The 10,327-nt window shown below is 34.6% G+C and overlaps 1 protein-coding gene across 1 annotated transcript; it reads right to left on the bottom strand.

The window, feature by feature from the left end:
• Positions 1-206: 206 nt before the first annotated feature.
• LOC129260603 (aqualysin-1-like) lies at positions 207-8,935 on the bottom strand. Its single transcript, XM_054898565.2, has 8 exons — positions 8,790-8,935; positions 6,341-6,463; positions 4,922-5,048; positions 3,881-3,990; positions 2,779-2,917; positions 2,334-2,530; positions 1,539-1,710; positions 207-316 (listed from the first exon to the last, which is right to left on the bottom strand). The coding sequence occupies exons 1-8, from the start codon at positions 8,895-8,897 to the stop codon at positions 207-209; spliced, it is 1,086 nt and encodes a 361-aa protein (XP_054754540.2). The 5' UTR covers positions 8,898-8,935.
• Positions 8,936-10,327: the final 1,392 nt, after the last annotated feature.

Consider the following 10,327-nt stretch of genomic DNA (forward strand, 5'->3'; position numbering starts at 1 on the left):
TTCAATTCAATTTATTCGAGTCCATAAAGAAAATTTGCTTTGGGATTTCCCAAGCCCCCTCCCCTTCCCATATGCTTTTTTATACTCATGTCTCGTAATCAAATCGATAACGGAATAGAGTAAATTAAAACAATTGAAATATATATATATTTATAATATACAATTGAAAGATTAAAAAAAAAAGATTAAATGATGAGGGTGAATACCTACACGTAAAGAAGCTTATTGGGGCACGATGAAGACAACCAGCCAAGTTTGTCCTTGTTGGTGTACTTCAACATATTATCCGTGTTCTTGCCGTAGAGGGCAATAGCACCTTTGTGAAATTATAATGATAAAATAATGATTAAAAAAAAACAGCCAGCCCGGTCATCGCAGGGAGGAACCTAAATCTCCACATCATATCAGCAGCTAAAAGTTAGCTACACAAAGATGAAACATGCCAAACTCATCAGGAGAATTCTAAAATTGACTATATAGTGACTATTTTGGATTACACATAAGGTAAGGGTACATTTTGATGTACATAAATTGATTGTGAATGATGGGTTTAATAACAGACAACTTATTTTTGATGAAGGCAATAAAAAGGTTCAACTATTTATGTATGTTGTTTGTCAAATTTTTATGATTTCGGAGTTCGGGGATGTGGTAAGGGAAATTTCTGAACATTGAAAAAATTTGACCTTTTAGGACGGCTCAAAAGTGCCCACCATAATACACCCCATGTCGACAACCTGTAGAAAAAACATGATTAAGATGCAGTACCCCCCCCCCCCAATAAGCTTTTAAGCAGAGGGGGTGCAAGAACACCCTTTTAGTTCGTCTTGCCCCACCCTCCCTCCTTCTCAAGGGGAATCCAACCCAAATAAAAACTTGTTTTTATAAGGAAAAGAAAAATCAGACAAGTTAATAGGTGAAAGTTTGAACAATATTGGACAAACAACAAGAAAGTTATGAATTTTTAAAAGTTGTAAATATTGGTAATCACTATACCCATGGAGACTTCAAATTGGCCGCATATGGGATGTCATAGTGATGTAAGGCAAGGACTACTTTTCCTTGTACTCCAATACATATTATGGCTAAAATGTCATTTTCCCAAAAGTTTTATATCAAATTATGTTTTTCTTTCATGAGGACATAAAACAATATACTACCTGGGTTATATTTAGATTACTGCCCCAGGGGAATGGGTACTTAGGAGAAAACATCAAATCCCTGATAATAAAGTTCATGGCCTATGGGAAAGTTGTCCTTGCCCCTTGTCATAATTTACTTATCCAGTTGCCAATTTGAAATCTACATACTATTAGTGATCTCAATTTTAAAGCATCTATAACTTTCTTATTGCTTATCCGATTTCTTTCAAACTTTCACTATTCTGTTAAGTTTATTTTTCTCCTTCCCTTCACACCATTTTATGGCCAAGGCTGGATTCCCCTTTAACTACTCTATCCCCCTCTCTGATTCAATTTCTCCCCCCCCCCCCCCCCTCTCTCTCTCTCTTAATACCCCTGTGCTACCTCTTCTCTTACCAGCAACATGAGGACAAGCCATGGAAGTCCCGCTCTTGTCAGCAAGGGCTCGGTCTGATGTGATCCCGAGTGATGTTATGTATAATCCAGGAGCGTACAGGTCTACGCAATCCCCCCAGTTTGAGAACTCTGCACGTAAATCATTCCAGTCCGTGGCGCCAACAGTTATGGCCTAAAGTTAGAAGGTTAATTACTTTCTTTATATTTGAATGGGTGGCCCTGAAATACGCTTGAGGATTTAATCGTGATCGTGATTTAATCGTGACGACTTGGATGTAAAGTGTGCGCTTTTGTGTCTAAAAAATCACAGTTTGCCGCTTATTCAAATGATAATTTTTGTTGGGAATCTGCGAAGTGTGAATTTGAATTTAGTTTATTTATAAACTTCATTCACTTGACATGAACATTTTGTTTTATAATATATACAATGATAACATGAAATAATTATCATACATAATACGTGAGATACAACAGTAATATATAATAAAGATTTCCATTTTGGTTTGGTTTTTTTTACCGTATAAAAATCCACAACAAAATGCATTGTACAAAATATTGAAATTAGATACTATGTAAACACTTATAAAGGGATGGATCACTCTATTCAAAACCATTGATATAATGACTCTGTTCTTCCTACAGAGGTCCAATTAAAAGAAAAGGAATGAAATAACATACGAAAGAAATCTTTGATTTTAAATAGTCTACAAGTTTGATAAGGAAGAATAAGGATAATGCGGAAATTTTGAAGATGAAAGCGATGATGATTGTCTTGGTGGAGATACCGAAACTTACAGATGGTGTGGCTGCTGGAGAGTAGTTACAAGCGTAGTCTTCATCGTTACCTGCCGCTACAGCAGTAGGTACTCCATGGGCAATCATTTCTTCAACTGCATCATCAAGTGTTCTCGACCTTCCTCCACCAAGGGACATCGATGCAATTGAGTATTTGTCATCATAGTAGTCAACGTAATCTATGATGTCATCTATACCTGTATATAAAATTCACGATGACGGAGTGAGATTAAAAACTTTCTTATAAGGAGGTCGTAATTCGCACAAGCCCCTGACTGGATGTAATTAAAGTTCTGCCCTCTTATTCTTAGTGAGACAAATAGGCCAACACATCTGCTTTTAAACTAACAAACCAAATAATAAACAAATAAATAATATCGACATGATTATTAGTAGACACAATATTGGGCAATGAGGAAATAATATATATTTTTAGTTGTCTCACCCTTTAGGATATAGCTTGTGGCCCCATTCCCGTTGCAGTCAAAAACCTTGATGCCATAGATGTAGACTTCTGAAGCAACTCCGTAATTCTTAGAGCCAACTGTCCCAGCACAGTGTGTTCCGTGTCCGTCGCAGTCCGTCTAGTTTGAAGGTGAAAGAATACTATAATGACCTTATACCGAGGTTTTTTCTACCTGACTGCTAAGAAAGCACGACTGCCAGTGAGCAAGCAACCAGGGGACCAATGGCTTAAGGTCCTATCCGAGGGACCTGGTAATGAGGATAAATGCCTTACCAAAGGGCACTAGCGCACCACTTGGGAATCGAACCCGGGTCACCGGAATCCGAAACCACCGCTCTACCGACTGAGCTAGACCTAATGATATTCTTTACTGATTAAATTACCAATTGAGATGGAACCAACAAGATGTAGAAAATCCGACTCTCTTGTAACCACAACTTTTTGTTTTGTAGCCATTTGTAGCCTGGAAATCATATTCATCTATAAGGATAAGCATATACCGTAAATGAAACGGCTACTGTAATGACTGATTTAGTCCGTATTCCTCATCTTTGTTGACTCTGATCTTACCACGACCTGGCGTCTTTAGCAACGCATCAATCTACACCTATGTATGCCCGGTATAGTAGGTCCATGATTATAGCAAGTGGGTTTAGAAACTCTTGTTGTTGGAATGCTCCCCAGGGAGCGAAGAACTTGCATGTATTGTGTGCGGGAAAGCCATAATCTTTGCATTAATGGTATATCTGTAAAAGCGGAATACAACTCTTCACCTTTGTGGTAAAGAAATGGTTACCTGTATACCCAAAAGGAGCAAAAACACTTCTTAGAGTGCAAAGGTGCGCCCCAACAGAGTTTCTCGTGTGACATTTGAGTGTTGCAAAATGGAACCTATATTTTTCTTAGCGAGTACATGTAAACAAAAATAGTAAGTAGGCCCCTAAAATCAGGAAGTTGAGAGGTAGAAACTTTCTGGTACAATGTAATATAATAATGAATTGGTTGTATATGCATACTTTAAATTGGGTATAGGGTAAAAAAAATTGGCGTTCTTTTATTATTAAATCTTCTTTAAACTCACGTCGATATTGTCAGCATAATTTGCAACCTGCCATGCTCGTCCTTCGAATTCAGTATGTGTTTCCCTAACACCAGTATCAATCACCCAAACCAGATAACCTTTACCAGTACCTGTTATTGATAAAGAAAAAAGGAACATGATAAGGAGATGATGATGTAGCATAGAATGGATCCTGCAACAGTTTAACTTAAATCAACGTTTGGTATACATCACTGGTTCTCATTTTACATGATAACTTTATGAAGGGTCTGTTATTGTCAGCTCATTCAGCCGCCAATCTTCTAGTGAAATGATTATTTCAAATTTCAATATCTATTTTATTTCGAACAAATTCGTTACATATTATGAAGGATAATATACATAAATGATAATTAACAAAAAGATAAATTTATAAACATATAATATTTTTAGGTAGAAAATTGATGATATATAACCTATAAATACAAAATAATAGTGATGTCTTATTGAGCGCACACACCGTCCAGAGACACTCATGACGTACCTGTATGAGTATCTTTTAAAAGGGAGCTGGTCGTCACTCAAAATCATATATGTATAATGTTTACCCCCCCCCCTACCTTAAACTGCTATAAAATGAAACAAGAAAAGGACCATTATAAACAGGGACGGGGCTACTGTGATTTTCGAGTAGTATGAAGCTGTATGAAATCCTTCGCAGGTGTGTGCATAAATTAAAACTTCAAAGTACCAGGGGCGTCGATCAATGTTTCGGACTATAGTAATGGGGGCAGAAGTTTGAAAATAGGCCTATCCTAAGATTTTTGGGGCACTAAGCGCGCCAAGAAAATGACAATTTGTATAATGTTTTCATTTCAGGCCTATTGGTTGTATAGTGTTTTTCAATGAGTTTAAACATAAATTTTAAAACCTTTGCATTGCATATGAATTTTTCAAGTTGTCAAAATCATTATTATTCCCAATCGACGCCTTTAATTGTTTTATAAAATGTGTAATATGGTTATGATTTCACTTCATAACATCCTGCGCAAAGTATACTCGGAAATTCCAGTATATAATTACCAAATGGCTCGTATTTCCCATCGAGTGGTAGATAGGTTTGGTCGATACGGTCTAGCCCCCATGTGACGCCCTTAGTACGATAGACACCTTCTTGTTCAACATACTCGACGACAGGGAGGCTTCGCACCTGACAAACAAAGAATAAGGGGCAATTTCATTCAAATAGCCTTTGACGTTCGATCCTATTTTCATTCATTACTAAGGGATGCTCTGGGCTGAAGATATTTATATCTCAACAAATAGAGTTAAATTCACAGAGCAAAATGCTGCGGAAAATTTGAACAAAATCGGATAACAAATAACGAAGTTATTGAATTTTAAAGATATGCATCATTCCGGTGAAACAGTTCTAGGCATGTCTTCATGAATATTCATTAGGTGGGCTGATGGATGTCATATCCCCACTTGTTCTTTTGTACTTTATTATGTAAAATCAGGTTACAATTGGATTGACAACTGATTAAGTGCATAAGTTATTTATTGCTGCAACTCATTTCATCATATTGGAGACACAGCATTTACACGTGTTTGATAAAATGAAACAACTATTATTTCATGTAATAACATAAGGAAAAAGAAAGTGGGGATGTGACACCATCAGCTTACCTAATAAATATTCATGACAATATGCATAAAACTGTTTTCACAAAATATTGTTAAACTTTAAAATTCAATAACTTCGTTATTTTTAATCCAATTTTAATGAAATTTACAGCATTTTGTTTTGTGAATTTTACTCTATTTCTTTACATATAAATATTTTCAGCCCGAAGCGTCCCTTTAATTTAGACTGCTTTCACATCAAGGTACGGTCGCTGCGACCTTACCCAGCGATCGTATACCTTGGTGTGAAAGCAGCAACTGTTGAAGCCATGATGATATGGGATCCTAGTCATTTTTCATACGAACTTAAAAAAACCTAGAAAAAAAAATCATTTCAGGAAAGTCTCGTGTATATGGGGCAACGGAATAATTTTCTTGGAATCTCCCTAAATAATATGAAATGAAAAATATAGTGTAAGAATCAGAACGAGGTCTGGTTTGTAAACATTATGATATACTATATCATTTTTAGTAAAAAAATATGAAATAACCTAAGGTGATCCTCCTCCCTTACTGCTTTATCAAAATTGATTTTATCCATTATCATGATTGTAGGCTTTCGTTATTCTTTGATTAGGAATTCAATCTAATTCATTTAAATTTCATGTTTCATCCAATTCTAACTTAGCACATTCCCCTATTGATATCGTAATTTCCACTGTAAGCTTAATTGAGTCATGTGTAAAACTTTGTAATCATTATCATTGAAGCATTAAATGCATCGTTCATAAAAATGTATTAAGCGGTTTTTCAGGTTGTTATCATTTGAATTAAAGCTAATGTTAAAAAGGCAGTAGAACTGAATAATAAACTTACTATGTTGAGGACGTCATCGGCGAGTTCGGCCGCGAATCCATTGAGAGCTTTACGGAAGATAAGGCCTATTTTCCCTCCAAAGTGACGAACAGCGGTGGTCATTTCATCAACATCTATCCCATCCTGTTAATATGAAATGATTTGCTTTCATATTTATTTTTAAAAGATCATTTCATAATATTATTATGAAACTACATATCCGTGTGATTTAACAATTTAATACACTCATGGTGCACTTTGGTCAAAGATATATTTTGACCTTTAACGCTCTGCATGTGCATCACGGCTTATTACTATAAAAAAAAGTCACTGAAGTGTCACAGTTTTTCCATACTCGTATACTAGAAAAAATATCTACTGTGCTTTTGGGTACCATCGATACAGCAATTAAAGGTGACGTCCACCCCAGGAAAATTTTGATTTGAATCAATAGATGTAAAATAAGAAAGTTATGACATTTTAAAACTTTGATTATTTTTCACAAAATAGTTATATGCACAATCTAGTCACATGCAAATGACAGAGTTGATGATGTCCATCACTCACTATTTTTTTTATTGTTTGAATTATAGTATACAATGTTTCCATTTTTACAGATTTGACCAAAAGGAACAACATGACTGAACAATAAAATATTAAACAATGGTAATTCCACATATTGAGGGACAAATAAACTTTTTTTCACAGGACAATGAGGAGAAAATTAGAATATTCCATACTTCATATAATGAAATACAAAAAAAAATGGTGAGTAAGTGATGTCATCAGTCCTCTCATTTGCATACCGACCGGGATGTGCATATAACTGTTTTGTGAAAATAAGCGAAGCTTTAAAATGTCATAACTTTCTTATTTTACATCCGATTTTGATGAAATTTTCAGTGTTATGCTTGTTTAATATTTCTCTTTTTATTCAAATAAACTGTTTGTTGGGGTGGACTTTACCTTTAAAGCTGCAAAAATCAAAGCAGGATTTAACGGTGAATCTAGAAGAGCTTTTCATTGATATCACGTTACAAATAATTCACCGACATGGATGAAAAAAAAAATACTTCCATTCCGTTTTCATAACAACCAATCATTAGACCCTATTGAAATAAAATCATTTTAATAAAATCACGAAGAGCAAATAAGATGGATCCTATTAAGAATATCATCAATTCTATTTGACAAATTGACTTACTATATGCTTACTCACACTGTTATTTATGTATCCAATATATAAGAATTGCTACTTTCACCCCCACAAAAATCTATATCTTGTACATGCACGTTAATAAATTGGCATTGTACATTTCTATATCAATTTAAGTCTAAAGTTTATTTTAAATATTAGACACCTGGTCACATAATGATAATACAAACAATTTATAAAAGAGTTAATGAAAATGAGCAAATAAGCCGTATCTTCATGTTTTAATGTGTGGGAGATTGTTCACAATTATCTTATCATAATTATCTGCAGCATTTTGGGAGAAAACACAGGTGTTATGGCTTGGAGATTGTTTTATCAAAGATAGCATTACATTTTCTAATAGAAAAGAGACATTAAATACAGATACCCCCCCAAAAAAAAAATACAAAATACAAAATAATAAATAAATAAAAAAAATAGTACATCGGTTGATATTAGTGGCGTAATGAGCCAAACATTTTAAGGGGGCTTGATATGGCGTATAGCGTAGAATTAATAAGAAGTTGCGTGCAAGCGAAGCGACCGAGCAAAATTTCTACATTTTTATTACAAAAATCCAAGTTTGTGATAGATTTTGACATAATATTCGGAAAATAATATTGTATTTCACCCTTATCCCTTTCATTTTCTTTCCTTTTCTCTTTTTTTTTCTTGGTCGTGAAAAGTCTTGGGAGCAAGAGCCCCCCTTATCTGTACGCCCATGGTTGATAGTTCAATAGGACTTGCTCCACTAGACTTTGTGATGTTACACTCGATATACTTCACCATATCAACAATTTCATCTTAAAATAATGTTCAAGTGAACGCATCAAAATTAATGGTAATTCAACTATGAAAGCAGAGTGCTGCCTTTTGATGCAGACGAGGGTAGTATATTCGTTGATGAGGGTCATTTATCATAATGATAAAGAGGGTCGTTAACTTTTTAATATTGTGCTTTTTATATTGTTGTAAAAAAGGAATGTTATACTTTATAAAACAATAACAATGCTGCTGCTAAGAATAATAATGATGACGATGATGACGACGACGATGATGATGATGATTGATGATGATGATGATGATGATGATGATGATGACGATGGTTATGATGACGACGACGATGATGATGATGATGACGATGATTGAAAATGATGAATGAGGAAAATGAGAAGAAAGATTGATGATAACGTTGGAAGTACAGCCATTCATTACTCTTCGATTTACGTTTGAGACCATTATATTTTGCCATGTAATGAGATGCGGAATATATACCTTAAGTCGGATGATATACTTTCCCGGGATAGGTTCGGCGTTTTCTAACAACGGTGACAGCTCGGACGTGGCGACACCAACCAAGAGAAATAGAAGTAAAGCACGCATCTTGTCTGAAAAGTGTTAAATCTATAGGAAATATTACCCTATATTGAAAAAAAAGGAAATTAACGAATATTTTTTTCTTTATAAAAGAGGGATATATGACGTGTATCAGCAACCTGCATTTTAATGGTAACTCTGCCATTATGTCAGATATCATCATTTGCTCCTATTTGGTCATGTTATATAGGTATAAATTTCTAAATTTGAAATATATAGAATATTGATTCAATAAATCATTCATTAATTTATTCATTTATCAACTTATTCATTAATCATTATTTTCATCAATTCGTTCATTTGTATTAAATCATTTATACATTTATTCTTTTTAATGAAAATTACCAAGTGAATTGGATCGAAAGTAATAAGGTAGAGCAGCTAGTCTCCCGCGGTAGAATCCGAGTGATGATGTGAAGTGGAGAGGGGAAAGCACTTGTAGAATAAACGATTAGTGAGGGTGGATTAAGAAACAAGCCTTTCAAAGCCTAGGCCATTACTGAAAATGATAGACGATCTCCATCAAACAATATTAATTTCATAATTGCACTAACATCACAATCACGAACAATAGCAATTCACAACACAAATTTAAATGATCAATAACTTTAATTTACAATAAAAGTTCAAATTCATAGTACAATAATAGACAATAAAGATAATAGAAATTACATTTAATGAACTCATTAATAATAGTTCTAATTACTTGGAGCTTACTTACATGCGTGTAAGCTCATTATAATCACCTGATAACAAATTGATAGCAAGAGATGAGAATTTGAACAACTTACAGATTCTTAGCCTTTGACTATTCTAATGATTTTCAAGAAAGCTTTGATATATATCTAACAGATTGCTGACTATAGGGATAAGTACATGTTAGATAGGGATTCAGGTTGAGTTGAGAGCCTTCTCCATGGCTCTGGAAGGAGGGGATGCTGGGGGTGCAGTGTATGTTATTCTCCATAGGCAGCACCCCAGGAAATCAAGTAGGTATGCTAAAAGTAAAAAAATTAACCAAAATCATCTAATTTTTGTTTGTTTGCAGCGGGAACCCTTTTTTTGCTTTTCAATATGTTTTCCTGAATCAAATCACTTTGATTATTGAGTGAACACCTTTTTTTTTTGCTCGTTAATTTTTTCCCCTTCAAATCCAGCACCCCTATTGAAAAATCGTTTCCTCGCCACTCTATCCCGACCTTCATTATTTTATACTAATGAATTAAAGGAAGAAAACGTGGAATAAAGCTATAAAGAGATCCCTTGTTTGTGTAACTACATGTATATACCATTGTAAATAAAATAAAACAAATGGTTTGGATGATCATCGCCCTCCACCCACCCCCTGCACACACATACACACGCAGACACCCCAGAACCTCCCCTATCAGATTGTCACCCGTTACAGATGTAACTTTCACATGCACTTAAAACGA

The sequence above is a fragment of the Lytechinus pictus genome, chromosome 5 (genome assembly GCF_037042905.1).
Source record: "Lytechinus pictus isolate F3 Inbred chromosome 5, Lp3.0, whole genome shotgun sequence".
Taxonomy (NCBI): Eukaryota; Metazoa; Echinodermata; class Echinoidea; order Temnopleuroida; family Toxopneustidae; genus Lytechinus; species Lytechinus pictus.

What these genes read in the sequence shown, in the direction of transcription:
- LOC129260603 (XM_054898565.2), bottom strand. Translation starts at nt 8,897, where the DNA reads ATGCGTGCTTTACTTCTATTTCTCTTGGTTGGTGTCGCCACGTCCGAG. An exon ending in AGTATATCATCCGACTTAAG is followed by an intron (nt 6,464 to 8,789) that starts GTATATATTCCG and finishes TCATATTAACAG; the next exon opens with GATGGGATAGATGTTGATGA. An exon ending in GGCTTGTCCTCATGTTGCTG is followed by an intron (nt 317 to 1,538) that starts GTAAGAGAAGAG and finishes AATTTCACAAAG; the next exon opens with GTGCTATTGCCCTCTACGGC.